Genomic DNA, 23,342 nt, shown 5'->3' on the forward strand with positions numbered 1-23,342 from the left:
TGCGAGCAGGTTTTGGGGGGGGCGCCAAGCAGGGCCAGCATTAGACTCGCTGGGGCCCAGGGCAGAAAGCTGAAGCTCCACCACGCAGGGCTGAAGCCCAGGTCCCTGAGCCCTGCCACTTGGGGCTGCAGCCAAAGCCTGAGCAACTTAGCTTCACGGCGGGGCCCTGTGGTGTGGCGCCCCGAGCAACTGCCCTGCTTGCTACCCCCTAACGCCGGCCCTGGGCTTTATAGGCATAAAATCAGTGGTTGTGGCACAGGTGGGCCATGGAGCTTTTATAGCATGTTGGGGGGGCCTCAGAAAGAAAATGGTTGAGAACCCCTGATCTAATGGATCCTTCTGCCCTTAAACTGTATGAATCATCATCATCAAGTGGTAGCATAGCTCACTATTAGATCTAAATCTGAGATCTGCTCACATATGCTGCCTCTCTCTACATACATAAAGAAAAGGAGTACTTGTGGCACCTTAGAGACTAACAAATTTATTTGAGCATAAGCTTTCATGAACTACAGCTCACTTCATCGGGTGCATTCGAAAAGAAAAGCCTTTTTTATTTCTTAGAAAAATGCATATTCTCTGGAAAGAGGTTGCGATCAGACTCAAGCAACTAAATAGCTGGGACAAACATTTTAAGAAGTGTTTGGTTAAACAGCAGAGGAGACAAGATGCCCTGGGACCAGTGGCAGGGCCGGGGAACAGTATAACCTTGTGGAGTGAAATTGTCCAGAAGCAGTGCACCACCACTCACTTTGCAACAAACACTTTCGTGTCTCCATGCAGATTACTGGCACTATAAATAGTTTCTGCTCAAAGTAAACATTTTTGAGAGTACTCTGCCCTGCTGGCATGAGATCCTCAGGCTGAGCAGCTCAGCAGCAGCTTCCCAAGTCTCTCTCTCTCTCTCTCTGTGCATGGCCACACATTCCCAGTGACACAAAACTGCTAATGCCTCTACCCTCACAAACGGCCATCAGACCCCAACCATTAATACAGACAATCCCGATGTGGCTTGTTAGTGGGTTAGGCTCTTTACAGATTCCTCAATTTCTGTATATTTCACAGCCTGGGGCTGAATATATCTGGTTTTATAACGGCTTTGAAATTGGCCTGGGAGCTCCGGGATGATTTGTATGGGGACATGTTGATGCTCCTTCATTATCTTAGGATACTGAGAAACAGGGTCCACTCTTTTAGATTTGGGGTAGAGAGAAAGAGGGTAATTTGTCACTAAAACTGCTTTCAGCCAATAGTCTTTTTCTCATCTCAACACTGCCAGCTTTCAATGTTTTATTGGAAGGTTGCAGACTTCCCCACTTTCTTTAATGATCCCAGCAGCTTGTTGAAATGAGCTCTGCATTTTATAACCTAGTTTGTTTAAGAGTGTGTGTGTGTGTGTGTGTGTGTGTGTGGCGGTAGGAAGTCTGGCAAAAATCAGAGCTTGCCACATTTTTTCCAGGCCTATATTGTGCAACTCCGTATTTCTTTGCCATGTTGGCCTCATGAAGTAACATTAATGGAGCCCTTACATACAGCTCAATGCTTGGGAAATGTAGTAGAAAACATAATTTATGCAAGAAACATAGATAATCCCATGTTCATTGCAAGCCTGCTGTAAAAATGTCGGAGTTACCTTCTGTGGAGAACTAGATTCAGATGGCACTTAAGTCAGGTCAGAAACAGGTCAGGTCTTTCAGAAAGGAGAGTCTATTTCCTTGATGCGCAGGAATTCCTAACAGTCCTTTCTGCTGTTTGTTTTCCTTACTGGAACATTTAGTGGGTGCACAGTTAAGCAGCACACAGCTGCTATGGCGATTGCGTCTCAGTGTTATCAGCTTTGAGGATGGGTTCACGCAGCCCCCTGAGAATGCCACTGTCCCAGTTCCCTTTGATCACATGCTAAAGACCAACAATCGGCCCCAGGACACCTCGGGGCTCCTCACTGTCACACGCTTTGTTATCCTTTGCTGCACCAGAGTCCAGTGAAGTCCATGGCTTCAAAATCACAGTCCCAGCTGCAAAGCATGAGAGTTCAGCTAATTCCTTGCAGGGCGGCTCTGAAGACTGTTCCCTGCCGCATAATACGTGAGTCTCAAGAAAAAAATATTGCACTTCCTTGCAGGCCAGCTCTGGTGGCTCCATAGGAAACACCAGACATCAGCAGCATGATACAGCAAAACCAACATTCCTCTTGTCCAAAATGGTCATGTCACTTCCCACCTGGCCTGGGCCACACAGATCAAGAAGGCAAGAAACAGAAAAACAAACTTTAGAAAGACGCAGTTGTGAACTGGTGTAAAAGTGACATGCAATGGGCCTTAAGGCTAGCTGTATCTTTTGCTGAACCAGTTTGCCCAACTTTGTATTAATCTAGTCTATCAATTTCTTCCTGTCTCTCTAGACATATTGATACATGTTCATCATTTTGGCCTGGAAGGTTTTTTTATTTTTTAACCTACTACTTCAGAAAGTCTGTGAACCAGAAAGTCTCTGCCCCAAAGATCTTACACTCAAATCCAATAGAACAGTGGTTTTCAACCTGTGGTCCCTGAATCCCTGGGGGTCCGCAGACTATGTCTAAGGGGTCCACAAAAGGTTGCCATTACCATAAAACCATGGTTTTCAACCTGGGGGTCTGTGGACCCGTGTCTAAGATTTCCAAAGGAGTCCGTGCCTCCATTTGAAATTTTTTAGGGGTCTGCAAATGAAAAAAGGTTGAAAACCACTGGAATAGAAAAAGGCAGTACAAGGGGAGATGGAGATGAGAACTATTAAGAAAATGGTGGGGGGAGGGGGGCGGGGGAAGTTTCCTTAGACATTTTTTTTACTTTCATCAAAATATCAAAAATTACCATTTTTTGGCCAAACCCCCAAAGTTTCCAGTTTTTGGCCTCAAAGATTTGGGTTTCCAGTTTTCGATGAAAAGTCACCATTTTGTTGAATTGAAAACCCATTGAAAAAGAGCTTTGGTGGAGAATTTTTGACCAGCCCTGGTGGAGGCAGCATCGGTGAAAAGATGGCCTAGGTGTCCTCAGGGAACACATGGGTTAGTGGGAGGAAAGGAAGAGGTTTAGGCACATGGGGTAGGGAGGGCTGTTCTAAACATTGGAGGCAGGGAGAAAGAAGAACCAAAGCAGAGAATGGGAGAAGGAGACAAAGGGAGCAGATAGGAGGCAGGATTGGAGATCCCGAAGGAGTCATTTTATTTAAAGAGCAAATGTAGTGTGCCCATGCTCCTGCATCTCTATCATGCTTTATTATTATTATTTAATATTGGCACTGTGATGGTAGCTCGTAGGGGTCCCAGACAAGGAACCTAAAAGCCAGTCTCTGCCCCAAAGGCCTTACAATCTAAGCATTTGTGTGAGGCCCCCTAGTTTTGTGGGTTTATTTAACATCCCAGTTGGAGCAAGTGCAGGAACTTCAGCCCTTGCTGGATCAGCAGAGCAATCTTTTGGTGCTGTTTCTGGATAATGTGTCTCTCAGCAGTCACGCTGCAGAGCCTCCCTCTGCCAATTATGTGTCTCTAATACAGGCATCGCTTTGTATTCAGTGGTGAATTCCTTTTAGTTATTTTCGGGTAAGTAATCGTGCGTGACTCAAAAGTACCATAAAGAGATTGGTTGATGTCAACTGATATGTCTTTGGAAATCAGACTCACTTCCTGAAGTTGGCCTCAGAACAGAAGAGAATTGAGTCAAGATGCTCAGGGATTCTAGGCTCTCCAGGTTGGTTTGGGCTCAGAGATCATAAAGAGAGAGGGAGCACCTGGCTTTGCTGACTGGCTTTTCTCCTTCTTCTATGACTTACTGGAATCACCAGAGCAATTCTTTTGCTGTCTACTTTTTCTTCTGGGTACTGTTCTCTCTTCCGTCATGTGTGGCAGGGGCTAATGAGGGTCTATATCAGATTGAATGGTTTGTTCTTTTCTAATTAACATAAAAAGAGAGTCTCCCTGGAAGAGACAGAGTAAGACAGATTCACAGCAGACCCAGCTAAGCTGCCTTTTTTTGGTATGAGGGGATTTTCCCAGCTGGTGTGCAGGCAGCTAGTGAGGTTGAGGCCAGATGACACCAATGTCCATCTGGTATCTTATGCAGGAAGCACAGGGTGGGAACATCTCCCAGCTACTAGTCTGATTTGGTTTCTATCATGTGTATCGCAAGATTGAAGCTGGAGAAACCAAGTTCACTCCTTTCTTGTTATTCTCGCCAAATTGCTCACCTTGGACCCAATCAAAATCTATTAAAGTCAGTGGGAAAGCTCTCATTGTCTCTAGTGGGAATTGATCAGATTCTGTGAGTATGTAGCATATTTTCCATTTATGCCACACCCACTGATTATATTTTATCTTAAACTAGGCTGTAAACTCTTTGGGGAGGGACTGTGGCTTCCTAATTTGTCTGTACAGAGCCTAGCACAATGGGGCCCTGATCCTGATTGCCCTAATGTAATACAAATAAATAATAGTATTTATCTATCTATCTATCTACCTATCATATCTGGATTTTCACGCTGCTTGTCACAATGCTGTCTCTGTGCCGTCTGTCCTTAACTGTTGTATAGTGCTGTTAATAGTTGCTGCTTTTCACCCCAGAGTTGATTACATTTCAGTGGTGGTTGAAGTAAAGTGTGCATGGACTGCGGATCATTTTTTAAAGTATTGTATACACTTTGGGATCTTTTGGAGCAAAAAGTGCTCTATAAAATGTACGGTTGTTACTCTATTGGGTTTTTCCTTTTGCTTTTACACCAGAACACTTAGGGAAAAGGAAAAACACCAAGGTGCAGCTGAGAAGTGAATCTGAACAATATACAAAGGGAACCTCGAACAGCTGTCCACACAAGGCACTAAACAGGTGGGATGTCTTTAGTGGTTGTTACAGTAGGTAGGAGACCTCTGTGACAAAGGCAACAGTGTTCAAAATTGAAGGAAGGATGTTAAGCCACACGCAGCTGCTGGGAGATGAGGTTTCAATGCAAATCTAAACAAAGGTTTTGCTAAAAGGAAATAGATCCTCCTGCGTGCAGGGAGGTTGAAACTGAGCAAGTAGCTGCTTGACATCATCAAGCTGAGCATTGGATTACAACAAACAAGGACTTGGAAAGAGAGGCAGGACACGCCCCCCAAACCCTTAAAGTGCAACTTCATTTAGCAGCTATTAGTACAAAGAAACTGTAAGTCTGAAACTGACTGTGATAAGCTGGCCAGCTTGGCTGCTTGCCATACCAGGCAGGTATGCTGTGCCGGGGGGGGGGGGGGGGGAGTAATTGAGCCTGGATTTGTTCATTAACGGTTTGATTTCTTAACTTGGAGAGCAGCTGGACCTGTGTTCCGTAAGTACAGTTTTACATGCTGCTAAGAGAGAATGAGCTGCAGAGAATACAAATGTTAGCAATTTACGGTGCATCAGATATAGGAGTCGTTATTTTTACACAGTGATATGTATGCGATTACAAGGACGTGCTGATCTGGTCCAAAGCTCTCAGCATTGTTGTGTGGGAGCCAGAACTGTGACTCTGATAGATTATTTGTCTAAAGATATATTAAGCTTTTGCCTAAACTACTGGGAATGGCAGAATCAAGCTGCCCACAAACCGCAGACTAGATGGAATCCCATTTTTCTACATAGTGTTTGTAGGTTGGTTGGTAGGGATGTGGCTACCATTCTACTTGAAAGGAATGCCATTCAGTGCTTGCTCCATAGGGCAAGTGGAGAGAGTGTATTCATTATTTAGCAATCAAAACGCAACGTGTCTCTGTGACACCAATGGGAACATCTAGCCTGATTTCTGTAGTCTGTCTGTTTATTTCCAGAAAGTGACCAGGCACTGGCACAGAATATCCTACAGCATTGCTTTAGCCTTTGGTTTACGAATGAAAAAATAATACAAATCCACAAGCTGTCCTGAGGGACTCTGTGTATGGAGCATATAATGTACCAGGCACGTTGTGCTGCGATCAGGGTGGTCATGTTATAACATGAAATATCATTAAGTACTGCGAGGAATGGCATGTGTACTAACGGTTCAGTCTGCACCATTGATGTGAATGGGAGTTTTGTCACTAGCTTCAATGGAAGCAGAATCAGAGATGCTGTAGGGTCCAGCCTTATAAGCAAATGCAAAAAACTCACTGTTTTAAAATGAAGAGCCTTAAATAAAGCCACAGTGGGGAGGGATCAGCAAAACACTTCAGAAACTGGATTGAAAAATCCTCCCGTGTGGATCAGGGCTTTGTCCCCCTGAGCAACTGATATGGCTTATGGGGGTGCAGATCATATGAACCTCACAACAGGTGAAATGGGATGGAGGAAGGGAAATGTTTCCATTTGCTCAGGAGGTGGTACTAGGTCCACAAAATGTGAACCAAATCCAGCTTGCCTTACTCACAGGAGCAGTCTCACTGGTGCCTAGATTCTCCTGGGATGGATGGATGGATAGTTGAGTCTATTAAAGAGTACATCAAATAAGAGGTAGACCTAGACAGTATGTTGCACCAATGAAATAGCACTAAGGTGAGTCCTTTAGAGAGGGGAAAACTCCAAGCTCAGCCTGCAAGCCAGATGCAGCCCATGGAGTTCTGCACTAAGAATTGCCAGAACCCTCCTGTTTAACAAGGAGATGCAGCATGTAATGCAGTAAGCAGTCCATTTCACGACTGCTAAATCCAGGCCAAGACAGACCCTGTGTGGTAACTGTGAAGCACAATCTGCATTTTCCAATCTGCAAGCTAGAGAGAGCTACAGAATTATGAGTAACCAGCATTCTGAAGACACTTCAAGCCTCTTCTCTCTAGTGAGGGACACTACGTTGGTGGCAAGGACATATGGATGGGTTGAGGCTCAACACCTGGTTTCATTACACCGCAAATGCAGTTTCACTGAAGGTCTCTAGAGACACCAGTCATCTATCTCAGTGATACCCAGCCATCTCAACCACAACAGGAAACGCCAAGTCTCCCAGGCAAAGATACACCTAGTTCCTAATATTCATTGAGAAATCCCATTTCACATATGAAAGAGTAGAGTGAAAGCTCAAGTACCTTACAGAAATGGGTATCATGGGTAAGGTAGATGGACTCCAACCATGGATATCTCTGATAATGAAGGCACCAAAACCCAATAACCCAGATCAAATCAGAATATGCATGGATATGCATCTCCCCAAAACTGTGTTCTTCTGGGAGTGGCACGATTCACCCAACGTTGATGCCACCATTGGTGATTTTGAGGAAACCACAACTTTCTCCTCGTCATTGTCAGTGCTAGATGTCATCAGCTTGAATTTACACTGGAGTTGAGCTCTCTCATCATGGGAACTGCTTAGAGTCTTTCAGATTAAGTGAAATCTGGCTTTTTTTAAAAAAAGAAGACTTTTACACAAAGACTTTCTGGTTTTAATTTTTTATGGTTTTGGACATTTTTCAAAAAAAATTTCAACAGAAATTTTGAACAAAAACATTAAGCTTTTGTTTATTCTGAAAAAATTATTTCTTTTCTGTTTCCACATTGACATGTTCCATATTGAAAGTTTTTGATTGGTCATTTTAGTCACATGGCGAGTTGGAATGTTCCATTTTCAAAATGTGTGTATTTCAAATCAGAAAAATTTTGAGTATAATTCTGTAGAACATTAATACTGGACCATCGTAAAACATAAAATGAAAAATGCTTTCAAATTTGCTGAAATTCCTGTGTATCTACAGTATTCATATAGCCCTGGAACCAGTCTGAGCACCTAACTGTCTTTAATGTATTTATCCTCAAAACTCTCTTGTGAGTTAGGGAAGAGAGATCCCCATTTTGCAGGTGGGGAACTGAGGCACAGAGGGACTACGTGACTTGCCCAAGTCATGCAGGAAATCTGTGGAAGAAAGAGAAAATGGAGCCTGAATCCCAGACCTTTCCTAACCACTGGACCATCCTTCCAATTTCTGTGGAGCTGTGCCCCCCACCTTTTTCACCCAGATCTGATACAATCTCAGCACCTCTTAGTCTTCAGCGGTTCACAAGACTCAAACCCCCAATCCAGCAGTTTCTACAAGACTGCCTTAGGTCCAAAAAATTCAGCAATCAGATCTGATTCATGGGACTCATGGCAAATCAGTCAAAGCAGTCTGGGTATTTGAAAGACTCCAAGAGAGGAACCTCACTCTCCACTGGGCTAAGTGGGAATTCCACAAATCCCCAGGAGAATATTTTGTCTGTGTCATTTTCGTGACTGGACTAGTCCCAGGTCCTAACAAGGTAGCAGTTATCAGAAGCATGTTGGTTCCATAGCATGCCATTGAGGTACACCACATCCTAGGAATGCTTAACAATTGTGTATACATCATTCCCAGCTACTCAGGATCATTTCTATACCTTGGTAGTAACATCATTCCAGAAATCAACCAGTCTAGGGCCAGTGATTTAAGTGTAGGGAAACTTTCCTCCACCGCCTTAAACTATTTATTCCTTGGCTGCAAACATTTCACTGTGTCTCACCCTGGGGGTGTGTATTTGTCCACTTCTCCCCCATACGGTTCACATGGCTTATGCTATGATTTGCTAAATTCTTTATATTGGAACCCAGCATTTACATTGGGATGAGGCTTTGAGACCTTTGTGTGGCTTCTCTGAGCCCACTCTCCACTAGAAAGGTTACAAATCACAAGTCACTGCATGGGGGCATTCCCATAAGAGCTCTGTAATACTTGGATTTGTTGGTGATGGCAGTGCAGGCACAACTTATCCCTGGTGTAACTCCATTGACTTTGGCAAAGTTGCTTTTTACACAGAGCATAACTAACCTGTGGAACTCATTGCCACAAGATATCACTGAGACTAAGAGTTTAGTAGATTTCAAAAATAGATCAGGCATATATATGGAGATGAATATTCACAGTTATAATGAATAGCATATACTTTTTGCTTCAGGACAACTACTAACTGAGGTGGGGGGGGGGATATTCTACAACTGTCCATTGCAGGATTTCTTGCACTTTTATCTAAAGCAGCTGGTGCTGACTATTGTTGGAGGCAGGATATAGGACTATCTGGGTCACTGGTCTGAGCTGATAAGGCAATTACTATGTGCCTCAGGCTGAATTCAGTCCATTGTTTGCCCATGAATCAAGAAGTGTGAGGCTGACCTTTTCCAAGCTGCTGTCACCTGGACTTAACCAACAGGGATTTCCACTCTGGATCAGAAGTGATACCAAAGCATCTGTTGTGCAGAATAATGCTGAATTATGCCAGAATAGTTCCAGGACTTTTGGAACATCTGTTCATTTTGAAACTGTGCTGGGATCTCTGCATTAATTCCACGTGTTCAGCTACCACCCAGTAACGTCAGAGAATGGAGCACAAGAAAGATGTGTATTTGGCTGAAGGCAATGCTAGTGTGATTCATTCACAATCAGGTTCAGACAATCAGATACACTGGGGATGGTCCTTCAGGTGTGCTGAAATAGTTGCCCATTAAAGTCACTAGATAAAGGTACCGGATAAAGATCTGAAATGTCAGTATTCCTGGATCAGTTACTCCAGCGCCTCACGCAAAGCCCAGAATGAGACTCCTATGGTTACAAGGGAAACCTACTGTGTGAAAGTCATCCCTGCCTGGAAGGCCTTTGCATCACATTAATCATAGAACTGGAAGGGACCTCAAGAAGTCATCTAGTCCATTCCCTTGTACTCATGGCAGGACTAATTATCTAGACCATTCCTGCCAGATATTTGTCTAACTTGCTCTTTAAAATCTCCAATGATCGAGATTCCACAACCTCCTTAGGCAATTTATTCCAGTGCTTAACCACTCTGACCATTAGGAAGTTTTTAGTTTTTAGTTTCAACCTAAACCTCCCTTGCTGGAACTTTCGCCCATTGCTTCTAGTACTGTCATCAGAGGGTAAGAAGAACAATTTTTCTCCCTCCTCCTTGTAACAACCTTTTATTTATTTGAAAACTGTTATCATGTTCCCTCTCAGTCTTCTCTTTTGCAGACTAAACAAACCCAATTTTTTCAATCTTCTCTCATAGGTCATGTTTTTTAGATCTTTAATAACTTTTGTCACTCTTTTCTTCTTCTAATCCAGCAATAGCCCTGGCTGGGAGGATGCATGAGCCGCACAATCCCAACAGGAGGCATCTGTACTCCCACATGGTCCAGAGGGGTCTACATGCCAGGTCTATATGGCTCAGTGAGCCCTTGGGGACTGGCCCTTGCCAAACCTCACGTATGCACCTCCAATGGCCCAGAATCCTCATGTAGGGGATTGGGGTGGGACAGTGCTCACTGTTCCAGTCCACAGGCTGGAATCAAGGCTGTGGATGACTGTGGGTTGGAAAGTAGAATTCCACCCTCCAGCCAACCAATGAGTTGCCCTCTCAAAGTTTCAGAGTAACAGCCGTGTTAGTCTGTATTCGCAAAAAGAAAAGGAGTACTTGTGGCACCTTAGAGACTTCTCTAAGGTGCCACAAGTACTCCTTTCCTCTCAAAGTTGATTACTTTGGGGGGCAAAGGCAAATTCCACCCCAGAAGAGCAGGCCTGCACAATCCTACCTCTTTGCTTGATAGTTCAGGTGAGCATGCCCTTATGGATCTTTTGTTTTAAGCTCCTCCTGGGGCAGAGCCACATCTGTATTTGCAGCAAATCTGAAGCACTGGGCTCTGGCTCTTTGGGTTGCACAGCCAGTGAGACACAGAAGAGCAGGAGGGCAAAGAAGCAAAATGGAAGAGCATGGACTTTCTAGGTGGGCGTCTTTCCTTCCTAGATTCATGTGCCCGGGTGGTACCCTACTGGGGGCAATGTATTTGCCAGACATGTGGGAATGCTGCTTCGTTTCCAGCCTGTCATGCCAGTGGAGCTCCTGATTGTCAAAGGAGGAAACAATGCAGTAAATGTGTGTGGTCAAATTTTCCCTTCTTTATCTGGGCTCTAATAATAATGCTTAGTATTTTGCATTTATATAGCCCCTGTCATCTGACCATCTCAAAGTGCTTCCCAAACATTAAATAAGCAAGTCTCCCAACTCCCTCTGTGAGAAAAGCAAGAATTAATAATAGTGCCATTCTACTGATGAGGAAACTGAGGTACAAAGAAGCAAAGCGATTTGCCCAAGGTCAGTGGCAGAGCCAGCGATGGACCTCATGAGTCTTGCCTCCTGCTCCAATCACTCAATAATTCAGTGGAAAACCAAAGAAAAAAAAGAAAGGGCCCAGATCTGCACGATGGTTGCAGCTGGGGAAGGATTATGCCTGTCATAGCAGTACATTGGGCTAATCAATTAAACCAGTTAAAGTTGCTGCACCAGCTAGTTCTTGCTTTCCATTCTGCTAATATTTGCCCCTGGGACAAAAGTTAAAAACAGTCCATGATGTTCCAGTTGGTCTGAAAGCTCAAACAGCTGCTAAAATAAATAAGTGCCTTGGCTGAATTTTGCAGGTCCAGCAGTTGTTAGGACTACAGAGGAAATTTATTTGACTGAGGTTCAGGGACATAGGGATAACATTCAGCTGCAGGCAATGGTGAGTAAACCTAAAGAAGATAAACTAAACAAATCATCTAAAAGCAGAGTACCAAATTTCCCCTCTGGTCTTAAAGCATCTAATAGGGAAGTTTCACTGATTTAAACTCAAATTTGGCTGGAAACTGAAATGTATTTACATTCTTGAGAGAGCCCGTGAATCCTCTGACCCTGCTGGGTTCAAGCTGTCAGAAGTGGGGTTGTTGCACTTCTCCACAGCATATGCAAATCAGTTTAAAAAAAAGAGAGAGAGAGAGAGAGAAACCACTTTTGGAAGCAGGGCCTCTTCCTAGGGTTTATCTGCATTGGGGCTATAGCCAATGGGGTTGCTGCACTGGTGCAAACCCCTGATGTAGACATCATGGTTCACACGAGCGGTTAAATCCCAGTGTAGATGAGTTCCCTGCCTTCGTGTCCATCAAGCCAGGCCCTGGAAAGCCAGGTCCCCAGTCTGCCGGGTAAGGCCCTTTCAGCACGTGCATTTCCTTGGCAGCTGTGGTCACAGGTAGATTTAAAGAGTGGTTCGCACAGTGAAGTTACTAATTAAAGCATAGCCAATTTTCATGATAGTTATTTTTCCTTTCTCCTGTTCCTCAGAAACATTTGTCCTGATGTGTACGCAGCTGAACATCTGAAGATATGGATAATAGGAAGGTCAATTAAATAAGGTAAGATTTTACATTCTAATTGGTTATCTGGAAAGGCAGCTGAGGTGACTTGATTTTTTCATTTAGAGGGTGACTTAAATTCACACAAACTGGAAGGATTTTTCCCCCCTCCATTTTGTAAAAAGATACATGACTGCTTGCTACGTTGAGAATAACTGCTAGAAGGTAGCTGAATGAAAGCTAAAAAGAAGCTTTAGGACACACCCATACATCCTACTGACTGGACTGTGTTGGCATCTGACATAGGTCTCCTCTAACTTCTATAAAGGGTTAATTAGATAGTGAGACTCAAGCAATGGGTTGAAGGTACAGCAGTCTGGGAGCTGACCAGTGAAAGGAGATAACATATAAGCCTTAGGAACTCATTCTGAATAATATGCAGAAAACCTTTGTGGAGTGGCATAGCTGGGCCATGGAATTAAGGGGAATTGTTGCAAATTCCCCATTTGTTTGTATGTGATCGTGGTGTCTGTACACAACCCCAACTCATGTGTTATTAGCAAGGGTTTTGCCCCTGAAAGTCTGAACCTTAAAGTTTGTGTGATCCCTCCTAGACTCCAGACAGGACTCATTGCTGGATGTGTAGATATTGCACCCACCTTTATGGTTAACATCTACTGTACCGTTGTACATGACTTTCTTACAGTAGGCCTATACTTACAACATATGCCATGGTATGGTACTTTACCAAACCATGGTGAAATGCTGGCTGCCAGGGCACATGCTAATGCAAACCAAGGTCTGCTGTCTCTCAGTTTGCATGGCATGGGTCACTTGCTGGAGAATTCTCTGCACCTTGAAGTCTTTAAACCACGAGTTGAGGACTTCAATAGCTCAGACATAGGTCAGGGGTTTGTTACAAGAGTGGGTGGGTGAGATTTTGTGGCCTACGTTGCGCAGGAGGTCAGACTAGATTATCATAATGGTCCCTTCTGACCTTAAAGTCTATGAGTCGTTGATGTATTTTGTGCAGCATTTGGGGTATATTTTGAAAACACTGAGATACACACACCCTGCCCTTTGTTACACGTTGCACTTACACATTCATTAAACATTTCTTGCCTATACAAATGCATGTCAGAGACCCTAACTCTGCGTTTAGATTATATCTAAAAATCCCTGCTGAGCCCCAAATCCTCACCCTTTTGCAAAGCCTGAATAATGCACACAGGGGTTAAGAGATCCAGTGGACAGAGTCCTGGCTCTGTAGTCACTGCTTCCCCATTGTGGAGGATAGGTGTTAACGGATAAATCCATGCAATCAGAGTTCCACTGGCTATGCCCTCTAGGCTACCCAGATTCAATCCCCCGCTCTATGGGCAAGCCATGTAGGCATCAGCTATGCTGGGTTTTGGTACTATTGGCTGGTAATGTGGACTTCTCTGCCATCACAGTTGCACTGTTTGTAGCTTTGGTGATAAAGGACCATAATCCAAAAGGATTCTCTGGTGCATCCAGCCTCATTTTTCCTGCAAATCCTCTCAATGGTTTGCCATGCACCTGCTGTGCACAGCACTCTGCCCCTCAGGTGTTTGAGACAGTGTATGTACAGCCATCCCAGCATAGTGGGAGATCGGGGGCGGAGGTGGAATCCCAGTGGAGGCATAAAATATGACTCTTCTACGTGCTTGGGCGCTTTCTCTGTTTTGCTGATTAAATTAGTCAAGTCCACGTGGGGGAAGACTGCTGCCCCGACTCTGTAGTATCTGCATGTGTATCTGGCTCTAGTTCTGCAACTTACACAGAGCAGGATTTAACCAGTCTGTAGAGAGAAGCTGCTGTTGCTTAATGCATGTCTGCGAAGGAATTCTCCACCTTTCTTTTCCAAAGCACACAGAGGAAGAGTTGTTTCAGCCCAGCCTGGCCATCTCACTTTGGGTGGGAAGTTTTAAGGAGTTTCAGTGAGTCAGCATAGCAGGTGAAGATGACAATTCTAGGCAGATAACAAAAGCATTTGGACTGGGCTTGTGAGTCCCCTTGCTCCACAGCAGGACTGATTCTATTATGCCTAAATTGTCTCTAATACATGCATGTCTAGTCTAGTCTTGCCTGAAAACCACTGATGACAACTTTGCAACTGCCCCTGGGAGACTAATTCCACAGTCTCAGTTTTTTCTTATAACCCCAAAGGTAGGGATTTTCCATCATCATTCAAGGCAAACATTACAACTGCCCTATTATGGATCATATAAGATGTTTTCTTTTAATGGGAGGGAAGAATATATAAGATACTACTTTGGGAGCAGACTGGAGCCAGTGTTGCTAATCAGACAGGCTTTTTCCTTAGTAACATTCTCTAGCGTTATCTGCTTTATTTTTGTGCTGTTACCGAGAGCTGCTGGGGACGTGACCCATGAGTCAGCTTGCTGCCTACTCCCCAGGGCCAGAACCTTCAGATCATTCCTATTCAAAAAGAAATATTTCTTTGGAAAGCTGAATGTGACTCTCCTAGGCTAGTGGAGGTTTGAATACGAGGAGAATGATAGAGGTGCCCTGGGTTCTGTGCATGTTGTGCTACCTGAACTCTTTTAGGCTGAGAATTGTATACCCTAGCCTGCAAGACAGGTGTCTGGGCTCTCTCTTCTTCGTGAGAAAACCAGCATTCTCACAAAACAAGACAACTCTAGTTTCTCCCCTTCTCAGGATATAAACAGAGGTCACATCAAATTCATTTCCTTTCCTCTCCGGGTACAAAGCACTTCCCCAAACAGCAGGGCCCTCAGTCTTCCTGAATTACTGCTTACTTCCCACTCCCATTACCCACGCCTTGTGTCTTCCTGCTTCCTTTTATACATGGCAACAGCCACTGGCCCTTGTTGAAAATGAGCCCCAGCTGTATCTGCTCCCCAGCCATTTAACCCTTCCATGCCTGGTTCCACACCCCTACAGCCCTGCCAGGGGACATGGAAGCACAGCCTTGAATGGAATACCCTAAACCAGTGGGATTAGAAGAAGGGAACTGAGGCAGTCCGTATCCTGACAGGTCACTCGGAATTCAGCAGCCTGGGGAGAATCTCATTGTCCTAATGCGCTGTGGGAGTATGGGGTAGTTTTCACCCTTTGAGTGGACATACACCAGTGATCAGAGTCTGTTTTCTGTAGACCCTCCTTTCAGTCTTTTCCATGCTCATTGTTTTATTAATATCTTCCATACAAACAACTAAAAAAACCCAGGGAAAAATAAAAATAAAAAATATGCCACCATAATATTCCCTGCTGCTCAGTGATATTCCCCCCTTCCAGCACTCTATGAAGGGCACACAGACATAGGTTAGAATCAGCAAGTAGGGGCTAACCGCCATGGAACAGCTCACCCCAGAAATACAAGGCTCCATGTGTTACATCTGTTTGGTGGGTAGCAAGTATAGTGCCCTGGATACTTCTCTGCCCTGGTACAAAACCTGTCGCAGGATGGAGAGCAGAGGCAATGTGCCTGCCCTAGTCTGAGGCTCTTGGAAGTCGGCTAGGTCCAAGGTGCAGGGCAGATCAGGCCTGAAGGCTGCTTTACATTGCGACTGCTACAATAGCCTTCCAGGGCCATTGCAGCTCTACAGAATAGCTAGGGGATAGGCATGTTCTGACCCTACCCTGTAAATCCCTGACACCTCCCTGATATGTTACCTGTGTCCATACCTGGCAGAAAGGTGCCCTACCACTCCCCCATAGGGCCTTGTGGCTTCCCTCCAGCAGAAGTATTTTTATCTTTATCACTAATGTACTCATGTGGGTGCTGGATCATCCCAGTTCTGTGGGTTCAGCTCTTGTTCTTTTTAAGCTAGATAGTTAACTTTAACGTGCCAGATCTTCCCTTTCCTAGAGAGGGCTCATATGTAGAGACTGGTACCCTGCAGTACTGTGTCTGCACTGACCCCTGCTTTGCAAGTGGAGCCCAGCTCTTCAGTAATGTGCTCCTTCCCTAGAGGATGTAGAAAGAAAGACCCCTGATTTATTAGCACTTAGAAACTATGGGATGCGTAAAACAAATGCAACATGGGAACAAAGCAAAAATACAAACACTGTCATGGCAACTGGCTTATGGCTGAGTGAAGGAACCAATTATTTCCATTAATCAACATGCTGAGAAGGTTTAAAATGCAACTTTGAAAAATCAGGCTAGATCTCAGAAAAAACTTTATAAAAGCTCTGTTGCCAAGGGAGACTGTGAATCACTGTCACGGGGGATTTTTAGGACAGACACTAGACCTGTGTTCCTAAGGCAGAATGAAATTAACCCTGCCCTCATGCAGGTAGACAGACTGGTATCGTGTCTCTTCCATCCCCAAGCAAGAGCCAAATCCTCAGCGGGTGTCAGTTGGCTTAACTCCATTGGACAGAGCTGCAGTGACTCACACCAACTGAGGAGCTGGCCTCCCAGCTGAAAGGGAAGCTTAGCTTGGTCTGAAACTGACCTTCAGAGAAGTATTCATACCACAGTGAGGATAGGCAGAATAAATGCTTATCCAGACAGACAGGTGATATTGAGGACAGAGAGAAAATGAGGAGAGAAGAGGACTGTTATGTTCAGTTGGCCTTTTTCTTCCCTCTCCCTCAATCTCCATTAGTTCAGACAGGAACCATGACAGTAACTTGGAGGGGCAGTTCTGTTCAGAATGGGATAACTGTGTACAAATGTCACCATGGCCTCTATGTTAATTATGTCTCTGACTCAGGTCCAAAATGCTCCCTTTTCAAGCCAAGAGAGCTTTTCCCCCTAGCTGCCCATGTCCCAAACTCAGCCTGGGTCTTGAAAGTCAAGCTGGGTTCGTTCTGGGTCAGGCATCCTCATCACCAGTAATAAAGATTCACTGTCTTCCGAGGTGTTGCACAGGGCGGAATATGGAACTGAGTAACAAAGGTTGTTGGTGTTTTGAGTCAGAATAGACTCCAGCTCACAGCTCCCCCTACCATAGCTTGGTTTCAATCCCTTGAGTCATCAGCTCTGACTCTGGTTACTCAGAGGGAACAGTTTAGTGGAATAAGGTGTCACATTACCTGTATTGCCAATCCCAAACAGTCAAACTAATGATCCAGGCCCCCAAGACTCATGAGATTTTTACAAATAAATAAATCTGGAGTTATTTTCTTTGCCTTCTGGTTTCTGAGCCTTTAGGGGGCACTTGGGTCAGGTTTTCAGACTTTTCCCTGCTCACACAGGGGCAATGAAAGCTGCGATTCTCACTTAATCCCTGACCCTAGAGCTGGGGCTGTAAGAAAAACACCCAGTATTGCGAGCAGTGTCCCATATCACACTGGGGAGCAGAAGCACACTGTCTGGCTTAAAGCTAGCTCAGGTATGTCTACACGTGTTACAATCACATCTCCCATTGCTGTGTAGACACACCCACTGTCTCATAGTCCAGTCTCCCTTCACAGGCTGTGTGATGCTGGTTTGTGCCCCTTGAGGCTGCAGACAAGGGAGAACAGTAAGTAACTTATGCTAGCTCCTTTTCATCACTCGATTACTCAGACATGCTTTTTGCTGCATGCTACTATTTATTGCCATTACATGGGATTAGATGTAGCCTTTTATCACCACCATAAAGTGACACTCTGGTGCTGCCAGTAACAGGTGGCGCAGGATCAGAGCTGCTACTGGGGCGGAGAGGTTAAGGCTGGCTAATGCAAATGCTATTAATGCTGTTACCACTGACAAAAGCAGAACAATACACTCCTGAAAGCCTCGCCACAATTCCCTCTTTCAAAGGCAATGAGGAGGCACAGCCACAAACGCAGTTGTTCTATTCAACTGTCTGGGGCCTTGTTCGTTACTTTGCCATCTTCCCTGAATAAGTTATGTCTGTTGGGATCTCTGCCGGTACAATACCAGAGGAACGTATAGTGTCTTGAGTAGCTGGAGTGGCAGGAGATGCGGTGGCTCAGGAATGAGGTCTGTTGGCAGACGTGTGAGGAGCTTGGGGGACTGGACAGTTGAAGGTGCTGCAGGCCAGAACTGAGATGCACTGACAGAGTTTCTGAGGCGCATAGAGCTGGAGCAGAAGGGAATGCTGCATGCTAGGCTTGAGGTGCATTGGGAAAGCTGTATGGGTGCCCCAGAACGGGGATAACAGGAGATGCAACAGCTCAAGTCAGGATTGAAATACATGGGCAGAGCAATGTAGGAGGAACCCATGAGTGGAACAGTGAGGGATACTACCCAGGTCAGTGCGGAGGTACACTGGCAAAGCTACGTGGAGTCCTCAGAACTGGAGCAGCAGGACATGCACGAGGGCAGCAGGTGGGCTGAGGTGCATTGGCAGAGCAGTGTGCAGGTCCCAAGCTTGAAAGAGCAGGGAGTGCAAGAGAGCAGGTGAGGACTGAGATGTTTTGATGCTATGCAGGGGAAGTTCACCAGGCCCCTATGCATAGTCGGGTTAGCTCAGGCCACTTCAGATAGTTCTTTAATTCCATGAGCACGAAATGCATTTATATTTTAAAACAAATAAAATATAAAAGCATTAATCTGTTGATGAACACAGAGGGTTAGACTCTTAGATCTCCTTCATATGTTATTCCTTTATGCCCTGTCTTTTTGGCAAATCTTAAAGAACGCTTAAATCTCTCCTCCTCTTGCAATAACCAGGAAGCTGAAGGAGGTGGCCATGTTTAACTTGGGGTGGCTGAGCTTACTGAACTTATCATGAGAGCCAGAGGGTGCAGTGTTATTTACAGTGACTTCCTTCCCAGAACAGCAGTAAGCTATATACCACAGTCCAGCCTGACATCTCATTTGTCTGGGCTGCTGCTGGGAGATCCCGGAAAAGCTAGTGGAGGTTCCTGGCAAGTCTTTCCCATTAGGTTCTAGTTAATAGGAGTTACGAGCATGGACGGATCCAAGACTAGAGACCCTCCCTCTGATTACTTTTTTCCTTTGCCAGCCAAGGAACGTGGAGTGATTACTTTTTTCCTTTGCCAGCCAAGGAACGTGGAGCCTTTAAGATGCTGTGCTCCCTGCCTCCCACAACATAATGGGGGGAGGGATAGCTCAGTGGTTTGCTAAACTCAGGATTGTGAGTTCAATCCTTGAGGGGGCCATTTAGGGATCTAGGGGAAAACTGGGGATTAGTCCTGCTTTGAGCAGGGGGTTGGACTAGATGGCCTCCTGAGTCCCTTCCAACCCTGATATTCTATGATTTTAAGTGTTAATAAGAGCTGGGAACACTCAGCACTTTGCAGGAGCCAAGTGTACCAGCAAAGCACATTAAGACTGTGAGCTTTTTGGGACTGTCAGGGACTGTCTTTGCTCTGTGTTTGTCCAGTGCCATGGAGTGCCATGACGGGGGCTCCTACATGTTACGGCAATACAAATAATAAGCAAGAAGAATGACAAGTTTGAGAGAGTTATATTAGGGGTGAGGAGGCAGTTCTTGCTCCGACCTTGTTTTCAGGGGCTTATACCCCACTCAAAACCCCCTCGCTCTTTGGGTTGAAATTCCTTCTGCTCGTTCACAGGCACAATGTCATTGGAACGGCTGCTAAAATTCCAGCTGGCTGTTGCCAGAGTCCTGGTGAAAACCCCTTGACCCTTCGTGCTGGTTCATCCTTGTGGGCAAAGACTTGTTCCCCCTCTGGCTGAGGCTGTGCCGCAAGAGTTTTCCCTGCAGACCTGAAGGAAGCACAGAAATCCTGTCTCTCCCTTTTCTGTGCTCTAGCAAGCCCCTCAGAAAGAAAGCACCTCACCCTATAAATATTTTAAGAGCTCAGCGGGGCTGGTGTGTGTGCTTTGCTGTTGTTATGGATCTTGCCCCAAGAGGGGAGTTCTAATAATAGATCCTGTACTGTGGAATGAGAGGGCAAGGGGCTGATTCTTAGAAGAAAGCTGTTTGTCTATACAAGAGATTATACAAATTCACTCATGTTCCCGCAGGGTATTAAAGGGGAAATGAAGCAGGATGTAATGCCTGCTGACAGCAGCTGATCACAGGCCCCTTTTCCCCTACAAACCCACAGTGCTGTGCTTTTAAGAAAAATGCACCTTTTATTCAGACAGATCGGCATCACCGGTTCCTTCGGATTCAAAGCTTCAAGACTTCGTAGAATTTCAGGCCAGAGGGGACCATTAGATTATCTTATCTCCCATGTAACACAGGCCATAGAATCTCAGCCAATTATTGAGCTCAATAATAAGGATGCACCTATCCCTTGTGCCTTGCTGTCCATGCGTCCTTCGTCCTGATCACACTTGGCCTGATGAAAAGTTGGCCAGACACAGCCTTCTGGGTTGCATTTTCCTATCTGCCCAGCCTGGAAACCCCACGTTTCCTCATGGAGCTCTGACTTCTTCTCTCCTCCTTTCTGACAGGAGTAGGCAGCCATCATGGTCAACATCCCATCCCCGTTGCAAAAAGGGTAACTGGGGCTGGGGACAACTTTGGTGGAACTCGTCCCCACTCCCATCCCCCAAGACAGCTAAAGTTGTAGTGCAGATGGACTCTTCATTAACTGGATTGTGCAGCAATGCTCTGGGCGCCCTGGGTGAAAGGTGCGAGAGAGACACAACATAGAGTTATTACCCGAGTGATGCATGGCTTCTCAAGGAGGTGGAGGCAGGGGACAAAGCACTATTAAGCCTGGTGGGCTGGAGGAAGTTCACCTGCAGTGACGCTGAGGCCTCGTGTCTGCACGTGCAGACTGAGGCTCCGATTCAACAAAGCCCTTTTGCACGTGCATAAGTGCTTTGCTGAAATCAGGGCCTAAAGAGCGCAAAACTCATCCATGGGGACAGTACAGATCAAAGCCTCCCATTCAGCTGATGCACCGTCAGTCACTGGGTACTGTGCTCCTGAGCACAAGGAAGGCAGCCAAGCATCAAAGGGGGGGACCAAGGAGGAGCTGCCACAAGGCACTGAGCTTCCAATTCCCAAGCCACAAAGTGATCCCCTTTTAAAACCCCTCTGCCACCCATACAGCGTATCGCCACCCCAGAGCTTGCCAGTTCTTTCCCCAGAGCGCCTAGCATCACTGCCCCAGGCAACAGCAGCATGCATGGGGACTCAGAATGGCCTTTCATCTTGGCTATTCTAGCTGTCCCAAGGACACTGAACTCAAACCACAGATACTGGGCAAAAGCATGTAAGGGGAGGCGATAGGATTTTCCCATCTTGAGAGAAGTCAGATAACTCATATCCAGCATGGTCTCCATTGGCCAGTGCAACTGGTTGGGCTGTGCCATCCACCCCAGCAGGCAGGTGAGAGTTCCAGTGAGAACTTTCAGAGCTGGCAGCAGTTCAGGGGTGAGACAGGCCTGGTTGGGGAGTTAACTCCCAACTGCCAGGTATTTTAAAGGGGGTGGGGGGGTAGCTGTAGCTCCCCAAAATGTTTCCCCAGGTGAAAGGAGATGGCTGTGTTTGCTTCAGCTCCCATTCCCGACCTAGCCCCTGTAGCTTCATTGTAGTGCCAAAGGGCCCAGTTCTCAGTGGCACACAACTCTGCCAATGGAGAGGAGCCTAAATATAGGTGGGAATGCTCCCTTCCTCCCCCAGGAACACCTTTTTGCAGAGGGCCTCCCTTCCTGCTGCAGAGCTGACATGAGCCTTGCTTTCAGCCTCTTGCATACTGAGTGTGTGCGTCAAGGGTGTGCACTGCCCTGTGGCTATTCTCTGGTTCCCAGGGCCCATGGGAAGCAGAGTATAAACTATAGCAGTCCAGAGGCTGCTCTAACTTACGCCCAGGGCCAGGCAGGCTCCTACATAGCCCCAGAATACAGGAAGCACAAAGGTGGTTTAATGCCACCTTCCCCCATCATCCACCCTCCATCCCTGCCCCAAGCACAAGAACAGAGCAGCCAGGTTCAAAGTATCTCCCTTTGTAAAGGAAGGTGGGGTTTTTCTGCCTACCTCTGTGGAGAAATCTAGCGTTGTGTTTAACTTTTGAACTTCCCTCCTTCCAGTCAGCCGAGGAGTGGCCACTTGATCTGGGTGGAATGTCTAAGCCTGAGGATAGAAAAGGGAACCCTCTCAAAAAATGCCTGAAGTGCCAGGTAGAGCTGGGCAGAGCCTCCTTCAGTATGCAGGGCCTATGTCCTCGCTGCAATGCCAAGGCAGGAGAGGACCAGAAGAATCAGAAAGGCAAGAGGTAAGGAAGCAAGCTTAACAAGGGGGAAGAACGCTTGAGTGCAGTGTAGCCATTTCATCCACTGCCATCTGGCAGTGGCACCTAGGGCTGTGTTTGTATCAGTAACATTGATGTAGCCTAAACATGTACGCGGCTGTTCCCTGCCCCAAAGAGCTTCCAGTCCAACTCCTGCAAAAACAGTATCCCCAGCCATAGGCCAGGGACAGAGGCAATGGCCAAAAGATTTGGAACACAGAGGCTTTGTGAAAGCAGGGAGATTTGAAGAGGGAGGTGAAGGCTGGCTCATGGAAATGGGAGTGTGTTTAGCTACTGGCGGGCAGCCTGGAGGCAAGGGCAAAGCAGAAAGAGGGATTTGGCAAAGGGAGCAGCTGGCTGAGGGAGGACTGCAGAGGTGCGAGATGGGGTGAAGGATGAAATAATAATGTAGATTGTCAGAGCACTGGATCAACATGAACTAATTTATCCTCCCATGCCCCTGCTACGCAATGTCCCCATTTACAGAGGGGGAAGCTCAGGCACAAGGGAAGTGACTTGCCTGAGGTCACACAGCAAACCACATCCATACTGGGAGTTCCTGTCTCCTAGGGCTGTGCTTAATCCACTAGACCACGCTGCTTCGGCAAATGAAAGCAGGGAGGCAGTCAGGGCTGGAGTTGTGAAGAGCCTTGAGGGGGATGTGTGTCCAAATCCAAAGGTGGAGTCTTGCTTCTGACCAGACTGAAGGAGATGAAACGCAGTCTACTTGGATGTGGGGAAGGGCTTGCTGAGAGTGGACACCTCTGTTTTACTTTAAAGGTGTATATTGGTACAAACCAGATTTTGCTGGAGGAATCTGTACATTACTCTGTGCTGTCATCTCTTTTGGCCTGAGCGGTTAGACAGCATTCAGGCTCTTGCAGGTTGTCTCCGTTAGGAGAAGAAATCAGGGACAGTCAGGTATTTCTTTATATACGCTCTTTGTAAATAAACTGGATTAAATTGCAGCAAGGGAGGCTTAGGTTGAACATTAGGAAAAACTTCCTTTCAGGGTGGTTAAGCACTGGAATAAATTGCCTACAGAGGTTGTGGAATCTCTATCATTGGAGATTTT

The 23,342-nt window shown here is 45.9% G+C and overlaps 1 protein-coding gene across 5 annotated transcripts in view; it reads left to right on the forward strand.

Moving 5' to 3' along the window:
• Positions 1 to 5,102: 5,102 nt before the first annotated feature.
• Positions 5,103 to 23,342, forward strand: part of PKIG (cAMP-dependent protein kinase inhibitor gamma) — a 30,635-nt gene continuing 12,395 nt past the window's right edge. For 2 of the 5 annotated variants that reach the window (XM_073309610.2, XM_073309607.2), the window contains exons 1-3: positions 5,258 to 5,337; positions 12,111 to 12,181; positions 22,068 to 22,252. In XM_073309610.2, the coding sequence (XP_073165711.1) occupies positions 22,101 to 22,252 (152 nt within the window). In that variant the 5' untranslated portion in view covers positions 5,258 to 5,337; positions 12,111 to 12,181; positions 22,068 to 22,100. Of the gene's footprint in view, positions 5,238 to 5,257; positions 5,338 to 12,110; positions 12,182 to 22,067; positions 22,253 to 23,342 lie in introns of those variants that run through there. The other 3 variants (XM_073309608.2, XM_073309609.2, XM_073309611.2) reach the window with 3 other exon arrangements.

This window comes from Lepidochelys kempii, chromosome 13, assembly GCF_965140285.1.
Source record: "Lepidochelys kempii isolate rLepKem1 chromosome 13, rLepKem1.hap1, whole genome shotgun sequence".
In the NCBI taxonomy this organism is placed as follows: Eukaryota; Metazoa; Chordata; order Testudines; family Cheloniidae; genus Lepidochelys; species Lepidochelys kempii.